The 22,323-nt window shown below is 37.3% G+C and overlaps 1 protein-coding gene across 6 annotated transcripts in view; it reads right to left on the minus strand.

Annotated features, from left to right (window-relative positions):
* UHRF2 (ubiquitin like with PHD and ring finger domains 2) overlaps nt 1-22,323 on the minus strand; it is a 95,026-nt gene that overhangs the window by 14,706 nt on the left and 57,997 nt on the right. For 5 of the 6 annotated variants that reach the window (XM_075739495.1, XM_075739494.1, XM_075739490.1 and 2 more), the window contains 4 exons: nt 13,038-13,224; nt 9,051-9,174; nt 8,563-8,670; nt 4,512-4,616 (listed from right to left, as the gene is read on the minus strand). In XM_075739495.1, coding sequence (XP_075595610.1) covers nt 4,512-4,616; nt 8,563-8,670; nt 9,051-9,174; nt 13,038-13,224 — 524 coding nt within the window. The remainder of the gene's footprint in view (nt 1-4,511; nt 4,617-8,562; nt 8,671-9,050; nt 9,175-13,037; nt 13,225-22,323) is intronic. The other variant, XM_075739491.1, reaches the window with a different exon arrangement.

The following is a 22,323-nucleotide window of genomic DNA, read 5'->3' on the forward strand; positions in this document are numbered from 1 at the left end:
AAATGCTTAATATCATAAGAATTAATTTTTATAAAATCTATGAAGTCCAGCAGGCATCTCATAGTTTGACACAACAAAGATTAGTATAATTATGCTGATCCCTCAGATTATATGAAGGGAATAGATTGATGATACTCCATATATTGCACTAATATGACTAATGTCTCTTGAAATGTATGAATTTCAGTTTTTCAGTATGTTACGCATTCACAAACAGAAACCAAGGCCTATGTCCTTAACCTAAGGCACTATTCCTTGCAGAATGTTTCTTTGAAAGCATGAAATATTAAAAGAAGAGCTAAATGGTGCTTTGCTAAGCAACATTAATTTCTACTGTTTAATCTGCTTTATCATCATGTCAAATGGCTTCCTCAATGCTTTAGAAACAACCAAATATGCAGTCTTGCAAATGAACTTTGGAAAAGCACAGACACGAGAGGTACAGACACAGATTCCACACCTCATTATGAAACAAGCTAACAAATAGGCAGATAAAACAGAGGAGACAATGAAATTCAGAAAATAATGCAAGAAAGGTATTTTTTTAGTATTAATTAGCATTTTGTATGGACTGATAGCTAATAGTATGGAATAATAGAAAAGACGGAGAGGAGACTGTTGCAGAACAGGAGCTGTCCTGCAAATGTGAAACACTGGTAAGAAGTAACTATTAAAGCTACTGCCCTACAAATTACATCAAGTATGTCCTTACTATTGGAGCTAACAAAAGTGGACAAATAACACAGCTGAGTGAAAAGAAAGATATTTGGTAGCTATCATATAGTGAGAAACTCTAATTTTTTCACATTACATTAATGCTCCAAGCAGGTCCCAAAACAGTAGGGCACTTGGACCTTGGAAATGTGATGGCTTTTGAAAACAGGAAGTTTCTTGATGTCAAGCATCAGGTTTTCAGCTGCATTCTCAATCCATACGACCCACAATAGAGAGACTCTCTGTGTAATGGCTGTAATGAACTTCTTATACTGGATTCTCAGTACTATAAAACAGAGGTGGGAAAATCTGAAACTGTTCCCTTGGTAATGTATTCAGCATGGCATAATAATTCAGAAAATTTATATAGGATACCACATCTCTCTTGTACCAAGGCTCACACTGGATTCAGATGACCCAGATAAACCCAGCAAAACGGTTAAGAAAGAAGCAGGTCATACACACGTACCTAGATAAATTGCTAGTCACAATGCTGTTTGGATATAAAACACTGACTCTGACATGAGGCTCCTATTGCCACTTCACTTGGATTTAAAGCCATTTAAGAATGCAGTTCACTACAGTACTGGCACTGCACCCTTGGCACTGGTGGAACTGATCAAGCGCTTTCACTGCGCAATGCACACTAAGCAGAGGTTCTGAAATGCTATATCCTCTTCACAGGGCTCCCGTAAATCCAGTGAGCTAAATGTTGTTTATTTGCAATTGGATTATTTCATACAAGTGGAATAACAGTTGTACTGACACCTTGGAACTGATTACCCTCACAAACGATTAATGCAAAGATGCAGAACATTTAAAATGGACAGCAAGCCATTTCATGAACTGGTTTGTGAATGCTATGTTCCAGACACAGAATGGGTTTGGTATAAAATATCAACAAACCTAAGCAATGACTATATTTGCCTGGTGTCCCTTTTGAGTGATTAGAGATGCTATTCTCTTTTATACTCTCAGAATCTGTTACAAGAGGATGTGAACGATCACAGCAGATATTATTCTCCGAGAGATTCTGAATCTCAGTTCAGAAATTTCCCATACAATCCTATATGCAAAAGCATTTAAAGAAGAAACAATGTTTGTTCAGATTAAACTAAGCATACCACACAATTTACCATCTTTACAACACTACTGCAACCCAGCAGAAACATGGATCTTGAAACTTTTGACAATAAACAGCAGTTCTAACCCTGATACATAAAAGCAATGACATAAAATACAAGGGCAATTTTTCAACACAAAAGTGAAATTTCTTCAGCTATTTGATTTGACAAACAGACAATTCAAAATACTTTTGTCATGAACACTGTGATTGCATGAACACTGTGGACATCCAATATCTAGTTTTTAAATGTTAGCCTATTGAGAAATAATTCTTAGATTTTAAATTCCTGAAAGACTTCTCAATTTCTTCAGCTAATGTCCCTATTATTGTTACTAACAAGAATAAGACCAGGAGGTCAGTAATATTAACATATTCAAGACTCTAAAGCTAACTATTCTAATACTATATCTTAAATAGGTAAGCCATGTAACTTGTCACTAAAATTCAAGTTTAAATATTTACAAGAGATAAATTAATATGCAAACACTTTATATACATGTAATTAAGAATGAGGTTAAGCTTCATGTGCAAAAAAATTTCACCCAATGCTCATTTTGTAAACTATGACTGTACCCCTTCTCAACCTTGAGGGTAGATCCTGTACTGGCAGAACTTTTTGTTACAGACCACTCCAATACATACAGAACAACCCAACCTGAGCAAAGTTGTGGACAAGTCTGGGTCTGCGGCACTGTAAGTTTCCAAAGGCACAGCGTAAAAATGGCATGATCTGAAAGCTAGACAGTGAATTCTATTTCCTGCAATATATTTTTGCAATTATTTTACCCCAATAACGAACTGTTAATTTAAAGCCATAAGAGCATTAGGATGGCACATGTTCAGCACTGTGCATAAACAGTGCGTAAAGTTTATAAACATACAGTAAACATCTTCAAAAATGTATTTATTTCTCAATTTTGTAAAAACTTACATACAAGTACCTACGTCATACCACTGAAATTCAAGTAAGAGTCATCTCTCTTCTTGTTCTCATACAATAAAGTAACTAGATGTGAGCAGAGGTTTTTATCTAAATTTTTAACTGGAAAGTTTCATTTGTGGAATGAGATACTGTACGTAGGATACTTCTAAGTACAGAATTTTATTTTTCTGTGGATATTCTTATGTGAGTTTAATTTCAACCTTCTCCAAAAAATCAGGAAAAATGGAAGTAAATTGGGAAATAAAATCTGGCATATTAAAAAAGAACTGAAGAAAAGCTAATTCCAAAAATGCACCTGGAAAAAAAATAGTTCTGCCTTGTACTCTTAGTTTAGAGAATTGCAAGAAAGCTGACATTCATACAAACTTTTAGGGTATCGTCTGCAATATTTCTCCCCAACTATGCCTCTTCAAAATTATATATGTCATCTAGACTATAACACTACTTAGGTATCCACAAAAACTCATGATCACAACAACATCCCTTAGGTGAACTGGAAAAGACATGCAAAGGATCCAATTAAGTTTATTAAATATTTTGAATTTAATAATTACAGCAGCAGAAATAAGGGGACATCAGTATCACCACCAAAAAAAAAAAAAAAAAAAAAGTCTGCAGCATCCCAACAAAGCAGGTACAACTACTGAGCAACACTGTTCTTAGTATCCACTGCCTAAGGGTCCTAGAGCTTGGGCTGGGGTTGACTCTAAGGACATAGTAATGTAACCCAATACCAAGTACCTCCTCATGTTACTTGTTCGAAAGGAGACAAAGTACTGCCTTCAAAGGCAATACTCTGCAGCAGCTGGTAGGTGCTGTTGTCAAAGAAAATATTACATTCTGGTGCTATTTCAGATGCTTGTTTCTTTCTCCAGTGCCTTTTTCCTTGCAATTAGCAGCTATGCATGTTTTAAAAACATGGATTGCTTACTGCTTTATCCTTCACCTGCTGCATGATTCAAAATTCCACCTGATGGAGCAGAACTGCAGGAAGGGATGTACTCTGTGTAAACATTATTTAATTGCAGAACACAGTAATCTATTCATAAATTAACATTGGTTGACATCATAAGATGAAAGTTGGATGCAGTTATTGTTTTGTTTAGCAGCATAATTGATTTCATTGCTGTATTTAGATGTTAACATCAAAGTAGATCTTTTTTTCCCAGCGCCGTTGGGAATCATAATACAAGATACTGAGACTTTCCTAAGAAGTTCTGTAAGTGCTCATCAGTAGGCGTCAAGAACCTTCAGAACTTCATAGAATCAAGTAACATGTACCTTTTATTCTTGCTTCATTAAAAGAAATGTATCACATATCCAGAAACACAACAAACCCAAAGGAAGAAGCATCTATCTGTCTTGAAAGCAATAAAAATCATAAAACATATTATTTGCATATAATTACACTATCAGATTTTAAATAATACTAAATTCAAACCCTGAAAGTGTACTGAAATTTAACTACCCTAAACAACATAAAATCCAGTTGTAATTGACATATTTTGCTTAAGTGTAAGTATGAGCATAAACATTCTTTAAGAAAGATTTGCTTAAATATTTCTCCCCAAAATACTAAGAACCATTGACTTTGTTATCAACAGTAGTTAATTTTTTCACAGTCATATTTGCATAAGCATTAGTTTTAAGATCAACAAACATAACTCTACCTTTACAAACATTGATAACGTTAGAACAGCAAAACTGTTGCTTGCATAAATGACATACCACTTCATCTTCAAATCCTCCAGCTAATACAAGTGAATAAGCTCCATCATTACTGCGTCCATGGATTCCACCCACATGTGGTCTGTGAACACCTGCTTCACTCACCTGGCAACAGAAAGAAGCCAGTTTCTAGCACTTTTTTCAAACAACCAGCCATCTACAATCACTTCTAACCATCGACTTTCTGCTTAAAATATTGTACAGTGGTGTGTGTGTGAATAGTTAATGTAAGACTACCATTAAAGGTGAGAATTCCACTTGTTTTTAAGTAAGAAAAGCCAGAAGTAGGGATACCCAAAAAATGGAGGGACAAGGTAGGACAGCGGTGGTACTGGAAGATGACACTTTATTCTTTGGGAAAATTCTCCACAATTCTTTCCATAAGCAGTATTTTAGACTGTACTCACTGCTATACTCCACTTGCACAGTTGTTTAGAACAATCCAAAGCAGATGGAGATCTGCCAGTTTGGTAGCATTTTACAATTTTTAACTAAGGAAGATCACAGTGACCTCTGTAAAGATCATTTTGTCAGGTACTATTAAGGTAACACACCATAAATGTGACCAATGCAGAGGAATATTATCACACTGCCTAAGGAAACAGAAGAAGCCATTGCAACAATGTATAGATCATAAGCTAGTTCTCCAACCAGGATAACTGTCTAATGAATGTACAACTAAGCTGCAACCAGACCACCTGACAGCTGCAGCTGTACCATAAACTGTCAACTTCATTAAAGTCTACTGGAACACCTATCCTACAAAAATTTTTTTAATAATTTTTTTCGAACTACCAAATTATATTAAAAAAAAAAAAACCACAAACTTTTATGAATAAAAATACATTAAATTATCTATTTTCTCAGTATGTGATGCCAGAAGTACTATTGATAGCATGAAGGTTCCCAGCAGAAAATCAATTAGGATCCTACCTTCAAATCTTCCTTCAGACCTTGACTTTTTTTCTCATTCTGCCTCTCCCACTCCTGAATTCCTTTTCTCAACCTGAACTCCTTTTCCATGAAAGTTTACATTCTTCTGCTACAGTCTTACACTTTCATAATACATCAGAACAAAGTTCCAGCTGGCCAAAAATGCTGTCTCTAACAACAGACAAGAGCTGTGCACAGTATGTAAACTATGCATGGACATAATACTTCCTTGCACCATGTCTCAGCATCCATTCAGCTGTCTGTGGCTCAGACTTCCTAAACTACTTTTGGATTCATAAAACTTTTGGATTCATAATACCAAGACAGAAGACAGTTGACAGTAGTACCGTTTGTCATATGAACTAGTACTACTATTGTTCATTTTGAAGTGGGCAGCTGAACTTTTTTTTTTTGATGAACCCTTTCTGCATTACAAAAGCATGTATATTGGTCCCTAATCCCTTTTTTCATACTGCGCATAATTTTGTAGCCATTTATACAACACCACATTTTCAACATTCTTCCAGAATGAAAAGTCTTTCCAGTTGAATGAAACTCACTCCATGCCTTTAATCATCCTGGTTCTGGTTCATAATAATATATTTTATTTTCCTGACCTTTCCTTTCACAATAGTTTAACACTTCATTTATTTTTTGATCACTTTTAGGTATTAAGATGACGTACTTTCAAAACTAGCTATTAGAAGATTTCTTTCCTAAATAAGTAGCTGCTGAAAGCCCATTATAAACTATATAGTTAGCACTCTTCCCTACTCCGTGCTTACTATCCACAACTTAGCACTCTCACCTAACTTTATCAGCTATTTGCCCATTTTTCCAGACCATTTATGAGCATGCTGAATAAAAACGGCCCACAATTGTGCTCATCTCTCCTGCTGTATCAAACAGTCTTTCACTCATTCCTCCCTCCCTTCTTTCATTTCCAGGTTTTATCAATTAAATTTAGGGGTTTAGTAGGTGTTTCACCCCAAAGATGAACTCTGGTAAGTAACTCATGTCAAAGATGCTCTTCAGATGCTCTGTCCAGAAGCAATACTTAGTCAATTTCCTTCTAGGGAAAAGAGAGTTTGTGTCAAAAAACTATGCAAATCAGAAATAAAGAAACTACAGTCTCTAAATTCTCACAGATTTGCTGAGACAAACTCATTTCTCATACAAAAGACTAGTCATATGAGAAACAAAAATATAATTTAACTTTCTACGTAGAAAACATTTCAATCTTTAAAAAAACCAAAGACGAAGTATTTAATTTGTACCCAAAATTAAATAATTATGTAGAAATGGTAATTGCTTTTTGATATCTAGTCCACACACATATATATAAAAATTAGCATTCTCAGATTAATTTTCCAACAAAAGCAGTGCTCTAATTCTGTTTTTTTTTTCTACCAGCACTGGAAAGATCTGAAAACTTCTAGCTCTTGTGTTGCCAATGGAATTCCTAACAAAGAGGTGAACTAATAATTTCAATTATTGTTGAAGCAGTGAACAAAAAGCTTGATTTTGAGATTTTAAGTTTGCATAACTGATTTTAGAAGCTTCTCTTACTTATGAGACTTTACTTAATCTGGAAGCCAACAAAAAGATAACTATTTTAATTCCTTTCACAAAAATGTTTTTCAAACACAGGAGAGATCAACAAAATATCCCAAAGAACGAAAACTGAATTTTCCTCTTAAGCAAGTCATTTTGTATAAAATAGTATGGTATGATGAACAGGGTAAGTTTACATTACAAATCGAATTTGCTTCATCTAAGGCTTGTATTGATGGTAGCGATGATGATGGACACCAATTTGAGAAAGGATCAAAAGAGCTAGTTTAGGTTTCAGCACTGGTTTAGGTTTCAACTGCTTCACTGTGATTTCTACAAAGGAAAGAAACGGAAAACTGTTGCTAAGGGGAAAATGTCTGCTGCTAACCATATCAGCCTTAAAACTTGCATGGCCTTCCAAATTCAGAATTCTTCACACAGTACAGGAAGACACCACCACCAGAGGAAAATTGCCTGCTAAATGTTCTCTGCTACCAATTGAATAATAAAACATCTGTTTTCCACTCATGAGAAAGGAGGTGATGAAAAGTTCAGAAAACAAATCAGAAGAGGCTTTTGATTCTTGGCTAACCCTTCCTCAAGCAGTTAAAAAAATCCTGTTTCTATTCTTCCAAATATGATGGACAACATTCAATTACAATCCTTTACACATGCAAGAGACAAAGAAATAACTGATTTCATAAAGAGGTATGTATTTCCTTGACTAAAAATAACAATTAAAAAAACCAAAGATAAACCAAAAATCAGTGCTATCAGATAAGGCTGGGGGAAAAGGAAGCACATTTACAGTTTGCTGGACACTTCAAAGCCACAAAAAAGCAGTACTAGCACAAAATTAAGCTGTCCCATCCTCCCTGCTTCGTTTTTTCCTGCCCCTCTGAGTATTGGCACTGTGCTTATATAAACAAAATGTGAAATGGACTGAAAAAATTAGCTCTCCTCCTACCCCAGATGGGATTATTTTTCTGCCAATTTCTTTACCAATCTAGTTTACCATAAAGCCTAAGAAATATTTGCAACAGAAAATGAGACAGTGCAAGAAACAGCAAAGGCTGAATGGACAGCTAATTTCAGTTGCAGTACAGGCTTACATTGGTTTAAGCTGTTCATCAGCCTAAAAGAAGATTTGGACATCCATTACTATGACCAAAAAAACCCAACAGGGAGTCAATTTACAGTGATATTATCTAATGTTTTCAAAATCTACTGTCTACATCTCCTAAGTGGAATAATCAGTTCATGTCAAGTACATTTCAGAAAATACTTGACTCTATTCACTAAGTATCCCACTTAGAATTTTAACATGTGAAATTTCTTTATCCTAATGACAACAGACTTCTTATTAAGTTGTATTGTAAAATCAGTATACTTCAACCTTAACTAATATCAGTATCACTTCCAATATTAGAATCATAATGTGTTTGCTTTATTTAGTCCTGGTAAAAATGACAACTGTAAATTAAATTTATTTTAGTGGCCAACCCATTCATTATTACTCTTTCTTACTTCAACTACAGCCAATACTGAAACAATACTGAAATACCTGAACTCTGAACTTCCAGGTTGTCCCAACAGGAACACCAGGTATAGGTCCATAATGATTTGAAGGAACAATAGTGCATTCCTTAGTGCGACCAACACAGGCCATGCCCTAAAAATATATCAGACAAAATGAATTAGTATTAAGATATTGAAGACTATTTGCAAATTCAATGCACAAATCAAGAAATCAGATCACTATAACAAATACACACTTTTAAATATGTTAACAATTGTTAAAAGGAACGTTAATTATGTAATATGTGTTTATGGGTTTGGGGGAGGGATCAGGGTTTTGTTTTGTTTTTACCTCTAGTCACCTTAATTCTTCCACTGCTTTAACTGCCAGTAGATAGTGGGCAGGATTAAACATCGTATTATTGTCTGTGCAACCCAGTACTGAATTTTGTGTAGTGCATATATAAGTAGAATTATAGATGTAGCACATACATGAACAATCAGAGTAACAGCTATTTCTAAAATACACTCTACCTTGCCCCAGTCTCTCTGGCTTTCAGTACTGGCAGATGGCATCTTTGCTTTCTTTTTACTCTGTTTGAGCTTTTCTCCAGCCTTTACAACTTCATTAGAATCATTTTTGCAGGAAGGACAATACCTAAAAAAAGGTTTTAGTAAATTCTCAATTACTTCATAATAATGGCAATACATTTCTTGTAGCCAAAATAGTGTCAATTTGTTTATCTTGACTGAATATTTCAAGCTAGCAAACATATACCAGTCTTAAGCAGCTGAAGCCTATGGCTTAAAAAATAAACCCAACATGAACAAATACTGTCAACTTTTAAAAAAGGGCATTTCAATATCTTTGAAGGTAGAGTGTTAGAGGCAAAACATTTAACTATTCTTTCTCACATGATATGTGAGAGGTCCCCATTTCTCCTGTATTCTTTCTTCATTCTGTTCTGTCTCATTTACATCATGTAAAGAAGATGACAGCTGAGATTAGAGTACGCTGCTAATGAGTATTCGTGGTTTGTTTCTAGGTCCTGCCCACTCTACCCTTATTTTTTCTTCTAGTGCAATAAATTTCACTGCAGACTGCTGAATGTCAAACAAAGCCAAGGTATCATGTAATGTTTGTAGACACACACACACGCATACACTCACTCACTCCACAACACTGAATCCACTTGGATAATAGCGCTGACGCTCATTCCAGCTAACACAAAGCCATACTGGTAGGAAAGTAGGAGATACTAGTATGCAGTGACTACAGAGAGAGAGAAAGGATTATACTGGTACTTTTGCTGCTCCTAATAACATTTTTATCCCACTCCAGAAATACCAATGCAAAGGCAATTCTCCATGTTTCTGGCTCCCATGGGCCACGTTTGGCCCATACGCACTAGTTAAGGAAGCCTGATCTACACTAACATTGTTAGCCTACTTCAGATAACTACCACAAGTACTACTACTACTACTGTTTTGGATTTATTAATTAACTTTTGTACGTGGATATGAATAGAAGAATTAATGATTAATGTCCACAGGAACAGATTTCACTATATCAATAAAGAATGTTAAACCATTAAGACAATGAAACTATGTAGATAAAGAGAAATTAAAAATAATACAAGGTGCTGAAATTGTCTAACATTAAGACTTTGAATGATATTATAGTTGTTTTAAAAAAGAGTACGCGATGACCAATTAAGAAAAGGTCATTAACATGACATAATGCAAATTCACAAGGTGAATTAACCTTGACATTCCTTGTTTCTTGAACAGGGTAACCATATTACCTTAATATTTTTTAAGCTGAGTTTTGTCTGGATTATTAAATATTGTTTTGCATATGGAGTGGCTTAATCTCTGCAAGAGAAATCCTTTTATCATCCTTTCTCTAACTGTAGGTTTAGCCCCTGTAGAGAGTTTGCCAAATTTTACACTATAAAAATACTGAACGGAATTTTTTCCACTTCTAAAAGAAATAAAATCTGTCAAGAAGTTAAGGATCAGACAGCCATGACTCTTTGCTAGCATGCAAGAAGGAAGAACATGGACCTCCTCTTTGGTAGGAGACACTGCTTTGCCCAGTGTAACTACACGCCTTCTACATATGATCAAGCATTAAGACTGCACAGGGCTGGCATCACTAAAGTATCCCAAAATTAACTGTCAGAAGCCAGCTCTGTAACAGTACCACTCCCACCCAGTGACTTCATCCACAGGTGCAGCTATCTACTTACATGAATAAATCTTTAAGATTCCTTTTGTTACACAGCAAACAAAAACAAGTTAAGAAGCTTAACAGCCATTTTCCAAGACACTTTAATTATATGAATTAAATTTCTACTACTTGTGGAAATTCACAATTTTTTGGCTAGAAATGTAAGTGGAAGGGTCTAAAAGTGCACTTAACATATGAGCTGAGGGACTCTAAAAAACTATGTTCTTAGTCAATTTAATTCTTGTGTGGTGTCCACAGAGCACTGAATCTTCTGTATAGAGGTGAACAGTCCTGGGGAACTATGCAGTGCAGTTATCGTGATATTATTGGAACAGGGTAGGGGGATCAGAGCAGTAATGGCTACACTTTGCAAAAATTTCTATTCTTCAAATTTTCCCTGTAGCTCTCTGAAGTAGAAGTGGCATAATTCATAAGAATGTTTCACAAGAAGCTTTTGAAAAATAATGGGTACCAGTGAAGACTAAAACACTAATATCTATTCTAAAAAATAATTTGAAGCACCCAGCAGGCCAAGATAATTTTAGCACAGTAGCTAAACCCAAGAGACACTGATGGCTGGTGAGATTTCAGTATCAGTATCTTGACCTGCCCATCAAACCTACGTATTTGAGCGCATAGAAGAAACCAGAGAGAATAAATTTCAGGGTAGAGCAAAGGATTTGGGAGTTTTCTGGGAGGGGGTCACATATATTTACTTTATCAGAAAATCTCCTGTGACTAGTACTGGAAAATAGATGGACTTTACTGTTGCTGGAGTACTGGATTAGAGCTGGTTCTGAGGGTAAGGGGCAACTGAAGAATGGATGGATCAAACAGATGTGTACTTCCAGACAGATGGTCTCACTGAATATATTGAATGAAGTCAAAAAAGAACTTCTCAGCTGCTATATCCAAAGGTCAGGTGTAATCAGGTAAGAATACTGCTTATGGACTGCAGTCAGTAAGAAACCAGTTGTGAGTTGAGAATGGTTTCCAACACATGACATCAACTCATTTATGTGGACAAGTAGTAGGAAGCAAGAAGATGTCAATGCACAGAAGACCAGTCTGCCTTGACAGTTGAAAACCTGGGGATAGTTCAGACTAACATGCTGTGTAATAAACACTGCTGAATAAAGACTGTAATAATTTTGCATATGCAATAAGTGGAAGGCACACAAATAATATTCAAATAAATGCTATTTTTAGTTCCAGTGACCACGTATATTTCTAGTAAGTACTGAAAATATTTTTGGATAGTGTTTCAAGCCAGCAGTTCCTTCAGAATCAGTGAATACAAGTCTTTCCAATGCAGAAGTTTCATGAAAAAAAGATCAACTTCCAACAACAGTATCCTTGTGGCCAAATGTACACACTGAGAAATACCTATCAATGTTCACATCTCAATCACTAAATCACACATTGGCATAAACACAGAAGGAGTTCAAAAGAAACACAATGTCCTAGAAAATACGCAGACCATTAGGCACTGACCAATAAACAAACCTACTATGGCATCCACTATGATACAGGAGATTAAGTTATTTATTTCCAGAGAATGTTAAAATTTCCAAAGCACTTACACAGATTTTAAGTAAAATTTAATCCCAAAGAGATTCCATAAAATGTATCCACAGACATCTTAGACATTTATTGATGTCTATGTAATGGAAAACTTTATTAGAATAAAGTTCTATTTATTATTCATTTATAAAGGATTAGCATCTCATGTAAATCACAGGCAGGTGATAAATACACTGTAAATTGTAGATAGCTAATAAAGACAAAAAATGGTACAAAGCCCAAGATAATTTAATGGGCTGCTAATAGGTCCATGCAGATTCACTTAAAAAGACAATTATCTTGATTTAACAATGCCAGTTAACTTGAGCACAGGGGCAGCAACATAGACAGAGGATGAAGTGAAAAGAAAGGGTGAGCATAAGAGAACTGTTCAAGCTTCACTGCTTGAACAAAATTAAAAGGCTGTGGAACAACCACTGTTGATAAACACAACTAGATCAGATAATCTCGCAGAAAATCATAATGATCATAACGAATAAAATGAACATACCAGTTTCAAAACTCCATAATGGTCATTAAAGCTTACTGTCCTTTGTGAATGATTTAAAAGAATTACCATGACAGAAAACATAAGGCTTATATTAAGTAGATGGATGAAAAACACAGCAGAATTTAAAAAAAATCATTAGTACTCTCGCTCACAACAAAAAGATACCATGTATAGAATGGCAAGATAGATAAGTAAATCATCCTTGTATATTTACCAGTCCTCATCTTCTGGTATCTTGCTTAAGGGAGGGTTCAGGCAGTATATATGATAAGCCATATTACATTCATCACACAGGAGCTGCATGTGAGCATCCTGTTTTCCACCACACAAATAACACGAACAAAAACGGCACTCCTTATCTGGATCAGCCCTACAGTGCTTGCATTCAGGGCCACTTTTTCCTGTCAAAAACAAAGAAAAAGTCAAATGCGATGTATCTTAGAAAAGTGCTTTACTCTATCTACAGGAAAAAATATTTCTGCACATGAACACTGCCCTCTCGAAAATTCTTTTTTCTTACAATGAGATATTTGACTATCTAGGCTAATGGGATTTCTTCTGCTGTATAAACAAGCAGTAAAGAAAATGACTAATCAGAAGCTTCTCTTACTTCCTCCCCTCCCATTCCCAACGTGCCACTTGCACACTCTCCCTACAGATGAAGCCTTGCACATTCTCTAGTTGGAGTCTTCTTAAATATAGCCATGAAGAAATTCCAATTAGGTAACTAGTAACAGTCAAATGAAGATGAAACTACAATTTGGAAAAGCTCTCTTCCCCTTAAGTTAAATTTACAGTTCAATAGAAGAATTAGTAGTCTGAGACCACAGGCAACCCCAAATCACCAGTTGTTTCACAGCAGCAGTTTGTTTTACACACAAACACTAACTTTCTGTTTCAGCTCACTTGTAAATTTGGTCCCACGAACCTCATTGTGAAAAAAAAATTGGCATTGGTTCCTCAATCAGGGAAAAAACGCTTTTATAAAAAGAGAAAAACATTTAGTAGCCTGAACTAGATAGATATGAAAGAGAAGAGGGAAGAAACACTCAATACTTGTTGCAAGAATTAATGCTTACAGGAGAAATGTCTGAAACAAGTAGAAGGTCCAGAGAAATGAGATCTCAGAAAATAACTTGATCACAGCCCAAAGAATTCCAACATTATAAGAAAAAAATTTCATCTATATGTTCCGTGAAAAAGTCATCTAGAAATGCCATGGAAGTGAATTTGAGCTTAAACTAGTTTAATACAATAATTAATAGAGTACTTCCAAACTTCCCTAGATATAGTATTTTATCTCAAAGAAGTAACTGACTTTGAATCAGAAGACAAGGAAAACTAGAAAGACTATTTGAGAGTTTGGAGCTGGAAGTAGGAAGATGGAGAATTTAAACACTTGAGATAATAGAGAGAACGTTTTTCTTAAAGTTTACAATGGGCCAGAAAATGTTCTTTTGAGTATCATTCTGGAAGAAAAAAATAACCACAGGTTATAGATGTTCAGAAACTGAAACAGCTGGAATACCAACACTTGGGATAAATTTTCTTGTAAATCCATAGGCAAACTATCTGAGGAACTTCTGAACTGCTTGACAATGTCTACTCAAAAGGGCAATTGGCCTAGAAGGACAGTGTGATAAGGACAGACAAATTTATTCCTATCATAATCTTTGCCAAAAATACTCAAAAGTCTTTAGGCATACAAAAAATAACACTTTCATTCTCTGGGACAAAACCTTACTGAGTATGTCCATGATGTCACAAGCAAGTTCATTAATAAGGAATTTGAAGAGCAGCCCTGCTACAGAAATGAAAACAAACAAATCCCCCCCAAAACCCTGTAGAGCCCTTCAGAGGCAGCGTCAACTTCAGATTCTACCACAGGTGCTAAGCAGACAGAATATTAGACAAAAAAAGAAGGGCACAAGCAACAAATTGTAATATTTAAGAAAACACTGTCTGTTCCCATGAAAGATTTAACCCTAAGGAAAACAAAGAATTATTTTCATACTAAAGGACTGCTGCCTTTTGATATATTTTTGGGGGAAACTAGAATTTGTCAAACCCCAAACATGAAGAACTACCCCAAGTTTCTCTGACTAGCATGAGAAAACAATATTCAAGGACAAGCTTCCATCTTCTCTGCTTTATTTTTCTTCACCATGAGTAATTTTCTAAGTTGCTGCCTTCAGAAGCTGTATAGCTTACCAGTTCCTTGTAAGTTAGTTTCCTTGAATAACATAAGCAATCAAAGTAAATATTTCTTTTATAAGTTGATTCTTGAGTAGAAAGTTGAGGTGGATCCCTGATGTATCCAGAGGAGTTCTAGATACTTACACATTTTTCCAAGTGTAATGAGAAGGAAAGAAATGACTAAGGTTTTGCGGCAATCCCCCCCCCTTCCTGCTGAGGAAAAATTTGTCCTCCCAACTGGACAGACTTTAAAGAAAATTTGATCCACATAGATCAGTGTAAAATCTCTGTGGAGAGAAACTCCAGATTGAAACTATTATAAGAAAAGGGGATTAGAATGCCAAGTATTGTGCTAGACTGCAGATATTTCTGGAGGACCTTGAAGAATACTTTTATCTTCAGAGGTGGAACAACTAGACTTAGAGAGGGAAGAGGATGGAGTTCGGAGTAACAAAGAAGAGTCAGAGGCTGCTGATGTATTAGGAACCAACAGGGAAATACCCGTAAAATGCCTCAAAGTAATTAGGGCTTTTTGCTCTAAAAAGGTGACACAGTCAATAGCCCAACTGAAATGTCTCTACACCAATGCACGTAGCATGGACAACAAGCAGGAGGAACTAGAAGCGACTGCACAGCTGGAAAGCTATGATCTAATCACTATTGCTGAAACCTTGTGGGACATGAGTGACATGAGTGGAGAGCTGCAGTCGACGGCTACGAACTGTTCAGGCAGCACAGGCAAGGAAGGAGGGGTGGACAATTTGCCCTCTATGGACTGATAGCACAAAGCTGCCTTTGAAAAACAGCATTGAACAGATTGAGAGCTTGTGGGTGAAAAATAGCAGCCAAGCCAACAAAGGAAACCTCATGGTAGGAGTTTATTACCAGCCACCCAATCTAGGCAAGTCAGTTGATGAAGTGTTATTTCAACTGCAGGAAGCATCACACTTGCAGGCTCTGATCCAGCTGGGGGACTACAGTCACCCTGACATCTGCTGGAAAAGCAGCACAGCAAGCTGTAGGCAGTCCAGGAGACTCCTGGAGTCCATCGAGGATAATTTCTTAATCCAAGTGACAGACAGCCCAACCAAAGGAGAAGCAGTACTGGACCTGTTGCTTACCACACAGAATAACTGATTACAGAGGTCGGTGGCAGCTTGAACTGCAGTGATCACACCCCAGTGGAATTCACAATCTTGAGGGGTACAGACCAGGTGAAGAGTAAATTCAAGACCTTGAATTTTAGGAAAATGAACTTTCAGTTGTTTAGGGAATTACAGAATGGGAACTCCCCCTGGAAACTGCCCCCAGGGATAAAGGAGCAGAACAGAGCTGGCAGATCTTTAAGGACATTTTTCTTAGAGCACAAGAGCTCTCAATTCCCCTGTGTTAAGGAATCAGGCAAGGACCGCAGGAGACCACCATGGCTGAGTAAGGACCTCCTGGTCAAATTAAAGCATAAGAAAGAAATGCACAGGCAGGAGAACCAGGCATATGTATCCTGGGAACAATATAGGGACGCTGCCCAGTTGTGTAGGGATGGGATCAGGAAAGCTAAGGCATGGTTGGAGATGGATTTGGGAAGGGATGCAAAGAATGATAAGAATGCCTTCTTGTCCTGGTTTCAGCAGGGACTAAGTTACTTTTCTTTCTGACAGCTGGTGTAGTGCTGTGGTTTGGATTTAGGAGGAGAACAATGTTGATAACACACTGATGGTTTTAGTTGTTGCCAAGTAGTCAAGGACTTCTTGTCTTCTCATACTGCCCTGCCAAAGAGGAGGTAGGGGGCACCCAAGAAGCTGGGAGGGGGCACAGCCAGGGTAGCTGACCCAACCTGACCAAAGAGATACTCCATATCATACATCATCATGTCCCATTTCTAACTGGGCAGCTGGGGGTCTTGCGCAGCACCAGCTTCGGAGTGATGGCATTTGTCTTCCAAAGTAAGCATTATGTGTGATGGAGCCCTGCTTTCCTGGAGATGGCTTAACACCCGCCTGCCCATGGGAAGCACTGAAGGAACTCCTTGTCTTGTTTTGCTTGTACATGTGGGCTGGGAGGCTGGGCAGCTGGGGGTCTTGTGTAGCATTGACCACAAGTGATAAGAAATTGTGTTGTTCATCATTTGTTTTGTTTTTATTACAATTATTTTCCTTTTGGTGTTTGTCCTATTAAATTGTTTTTATCTCAATCCATGAGTTTTCTCATTTTCACCCTTCTGATTCTCTCCCCTGTTCCACTGGTACGGAAGGTAGTGAGCAAGCTGCTGCATGGTGCTTAACTGCCAGCCAGGGCTAAACCATGACACTTCTACAGGTATGCTGGTCAGAAAAGGAAAATTAAAGAAAATGTACCCACTCCCTCATCCCCTCTTTGCCCCCATAAATAAGACAGGAGAACTAGGCACAACCAACATGAAGGCTGAGGTATGGAGCAACGTTTTGCCTGTTTTCACTTGTAATGTCTCTTCTTACATCTCTCAAGTCCCTGAACTTCAAGGCAGGGACTGACAGAATGAAGTCTCTCCCGCTGTAAGAGAAGATCAGGTTCCAGATCATTTGAGGAACCTGAACATACACAAGTCCATGGGACTCAGTGAGATGCATACCAGGGTGCTGAAGGAATTGGCTGATGTAGTTGGCAAGCCACTCTCGACCATATCTGAAAAGTCATGGCACTCGGGCAAAGTCCCCAGTGACTGGAGGAACTATTGCACCTCTTTTTAAAAAGGGTAAAGGAAGACCCTGGGAACTACTGACCAGTCAGCCTCACATCAGTGACCAGTGAGATCATAGAACAGAGACTCCTGGAAGACATGTAAAAGCATATGGAAGAGACGGAAGTGATGAAAGACAGCCAGCATGGCTTCACCAAGCACAAATCATGCCTGACTGATTTAGTGGCCCTCTACAATGGACTGACTGCATCAGTGGACAAGGAAAGAACTACAGACATCATTTACCTGGACTTCTGTAAGGCCTCTGATTTGGCTGCTCACAACACTCTTGCTGCTAAATTGGAGAGATACGGGTTTGATGGATGAATGTAAGATGGATAAGGACTTGGTTGGACAGCTGCATCCATAGAGTGGATAGTCCACATCCAGTGGCTCGATATCCACACGGAAACCAGTAACAAGCAGTGTCCCGCAAGGGTCCATTCTGGAACCAAAACTATTCAATACCTTCATAAATGACAGATAGTTGGATTGAGTGCACTCTCAGAAAATTTGTGGATGCCAAAGCTGAGTAGTGCAGTTGATACGCCAGTGGGCAGGGATGTCATCCAGAGAGACCTTAACAGGCTTGAGAAGGAGGCCCATGTGAACCTCATTAAGTTCAACAAGGCCAAGTGCAAGGTTCTGCACAGGACAATCCCCAATATCAATACAGGTTGGGGAAGAATGGATTGAGAGCAGCCTTGTGGAGATGGATTTGGCAGGTCAGAAAGCCAATCATACCCTGGGCTGTATAAAACGAAGCATGACCAGCAAGTCAAGGGAGATGATTCTGCCCTTCTAGTCCACTCTCATGAGACCCCACCTGGAGTAATGCATCCAACTCTAGGGTCCCCAGCACAAGAAAGACATGGACTTGTTAGAGCCGGTCCAGAGAAAGGCCACAAAAATGATCAGAGGGCTGGAGCACCTCTCCTACGAGGAAAGGCTGAGAGAGTTGGGATTGTTCAGCCTGGAGAAGAGAAGGCTCTGGGGAGACCTTATTGTGGCCTTTCAATATATAAAGGGAGTTTATAAGACAGACAGGGAAAGACGTTTTACCAAGGCCTGTAGTGACAGGACAAGGGGTAATGGTTTTAAACTAAAAGAGGGTAGATTCAGACTACATAGAAGGAAGACATTTTTTATGATGATGGTGAGGCACCAGGTTGCCCAGAGAGGTTATGGATGCCCCATCCCTGGAAGTGTTCAAAGGTTGAATGGAGCTTTCAGCAACCTGACTTAGTGAAAGATGCCCCTGCCCCTGCCCATGGCACGGTCTATTGGATAAGATGATCTTTAAAAGTCTGTTCCAACTCAAATCATTCTATGATAAGAAGTGCTGTAACACAGCCATTTGAATTTATTTTATTTTTTAAGAGAAAAAACGTAAAAACTGAAGAACATAGAAGAATTACTGAAGAGGAAAATTTATTAGCTACAGATAGACAATCTAGTGATACATACTAGCTAGAAAACATGAGAGGCAAATGAGTAAGGCTACCAGCAGTGGTTATTTTACAAAGCCTCAAAGGCAAAGGTTAGATACACTTAAAAAGAAAGCAAAAATTTCTCAGTGTACTCCTTCTAACAAAGTGTAGCCTAGAAGACTTATCTGCATAATATCCAAATGGAAGTAATCTTCTAGTTTAAGACTTCTCTCCTGGGGTTCATTTGAAGAGAAAGGAAACATTGTAAGAGTGCTGAAGAACAAATCTGTGGATTTTTCTGCACAGCTAGGTAAAACTCACAGTCTAAGGTGTCAACACCAACTCAAGACAAACTAAAGAAATCCCAGGTAACTGGTATCCCCTTTGAAAAATTTTAAAACTGATGACTGAGCACTCCCTAAAGAAACTCACTAGTCTACCTCATCCAGTAAATCACTTGCAAAAAGAAACTACATATTTTTCTTTATCTCTTACCACCACAGGTTGTTTAGGCCTATGTAATTGACTGTTTTCAGTTACAAAACCAGTTTCTTAGGTCAAAGGCTAGCAATAATTTTTTTTTTTTAAAGATGAAAAAAATCAAAAAGGTCTACATATTGTAGTTCAGTTAAACAATATCTGGAGTTTTCAACTTCAATATACAAACAAACTACAAATTGTCACTTTCATGACATGACTTGATTTTTTCACATTTCTGCTTTAACCATGTTGTAAATTAAATGCACTGATTATATCTGCACATTGGTCACATGAAGACAGGCCTGTTTACCCCTACCAACACTGTAGAGTTTAGTTGCATATATCGTTTCATATTCTCTTGTTTTGCAGGAAGAGTTCTCACATTCATAGCACAAATTTGGATTATGATGGAAGTACTATATGTTGGTATCTATGTCTTATTTCCATTTTGCATATAAATATTTGAAATGTATTTACAAGTATGTCACTTATTAGTTTTCCAATTTTCTAATGTAATTTTCTACTAGGTTTAGCCCTACTCTTTCCCTGGGCTGCAGAATTTAGATTTCCATTAAATAATTTCAAATTAACTACCTTATTTTCAACTGTAACTGCTGAACATATATTGGCGTACTTTTATCTAAAAACCCAACTAAAGTACAGTCATGCTCAAGGAATAACAATTTTCTGCAAAGGTAGCCAACATTGGAAATAATTTTCATCAGATAAACAAAGTAGGCATTCTATCTTTTGGAAAGGACATGGACAGTAGCTTAATACAGTCAGTGCATTTTCGGATTGTGCTTACAACAATCTCAGAGTATTTCAGGCCAATTAATTCTTTGAATTTCTTCCACCATTACTGTAACAAAAATCTGCAGCTTTTCATAGCATATAAGCTAAGGTAGCTGTGTATGTGTTTATAGATATATGTGTATATATTTTAAAATTTCAAATACAAAGTACGAATAGGGATGTAAGTACAGTTCAGAGGTAAAGGGTATACTGCTTACAGCAGACAGCTCAACTGATGTGCACTGTGCATAAGCGAACAAAGACAAGGCAGCTGACCAAAAAAATCAGAATCACATGAACAGAAATTGAAAGGGCAGTGTGGTGAGAAAGTTGGCCTCAGGAAAAAGAGCAGTTCAAAACAAGAAATAAGGCAAAATTGCCAGATCAATTATGTTTTCAGTGTTACATTTTTAAAGACTATATTTCTGTGTTACTTTTATTTATGAAGGTTTATAAACAATATCCTGAAATGAATAAAAATGGTACCAGGAACAAAATGAAAAAAAACATACAGAGGTGCAAATCTCTACACAGATGGTAATGTGTAAGTAGTTTAAGAAGCAGAGAGGTTACAAATAAAGAAATAGCTGTCAAAGTAGGAGGGAAAGAGCTCTAAGTGAAAATAAAGAGCTTGACTGTGAAACAGTAAAGGTGGCAATCAGCATAGGAAATACAGAATGGTGAGACCACACCTTGAGAACCGAGTTCAGTTTTGGGGTCCTCACTACAAGAAGGACATTGAGGTGCTGGAGCGTGTCCAAAGAAGGGCAACAAAGCTGGTGAAGGGTCTAGAGCACTTATGAGGAGCAGCTGAGGGAACTGGGGTTGTTTAGCCTGGAGAAGAGGAGGCTGAGAGGGGACCTTATCACTCTCTAGAACTACCTGAAAGGAGGCTGTAGCCAGGTGGGTGTTGGGCTCTTCTCCCAAGTGACAAGTGATAGGACAAGAAGAAATGGCCTCAAATTGCATCAGGGGAGGTTTAGATTGGATATTAGGAAAAATTTATTCACCAAAAGGGTTGTCAAGCATTGGAACAGGCTGCCCAGAGAGTGGTTGAGTCACCATCCCTGGAGGTATTTAAAAAACATGTAGACGTGGTGTTTAGGGACATGGTTTAGTGGTTGGACTTGGCAGTGTTAGGTTAACATTTGGCCTTGATGATCTTAAAGGTCTTTTCCAACCAAAATGATTCTATGATAAATAAATACTCATGTCAGATCAAATGGTGCCACTGTAGACAAATTTGTATAGTCAGCAATATAGTAATTATTTCCTTAACACACATAATTTTAAAAATTAATTCACTACACAGTAGCTGCAGGGAAGAACTAAATGAACTGTAATAATTTTATATGGCCTTTAAAAAGTTTCATAAGCAATTAGATTTGCAATGTAAGTAGGTATGTAAATGCAAAGCAGTATCTCCTTCTCTGGAGATACTCAAAACCCGCCTGGATGCAAACCTGTGCAATCTGCTCTAGGTGAACTTGCTTCAGCAAGGGGGTTGGACTAGATGATCTCCAGAGGTCTCTTCCAACCTCTACCATTCTGTGATCTGTAGATTTTTAAATTTGTCATGCTACATTTTTTTAAAATAAAAACCTGTTTTAAGATACTGCAAAAACTCTTTAATGTGACCAAGAAAAAAAAAAACCAGAATGGATAGGTTTTTTGAGTAAATCACAAATAATGAAAAATTAGTTGTTAGAAGTTCATTTAGAGAAATCCACATTTTTACTTTTAAGAATACCTGAGCAAATGGTATTTGTTCCTCTGAGAAACAGTGATTTTTTTGGATGATGGCAATAAACAGTAAGCAGACTAGTTCTTGTGCACTGAGAGCTACATACAAAGGTTCTGAAAAAATGCCTTAGAGTGAGGAG

The sequence above is a fragment of the Balearica regulorum genome, chromosome Z (assembly GCF_011004875.1).
Source record: "Balearica regulorum gibbericeps isolate bBalReg1 chromosome Z, bBalReg1.pri, whole genome shotgun sequence".
Classification (NCBI taxonomy): domain Eukaryota; kingdom Metazoa; phylum Chordata; class Aves; order Gruiformes; family Gruidae; genus Balearica; species Balearica regulorum.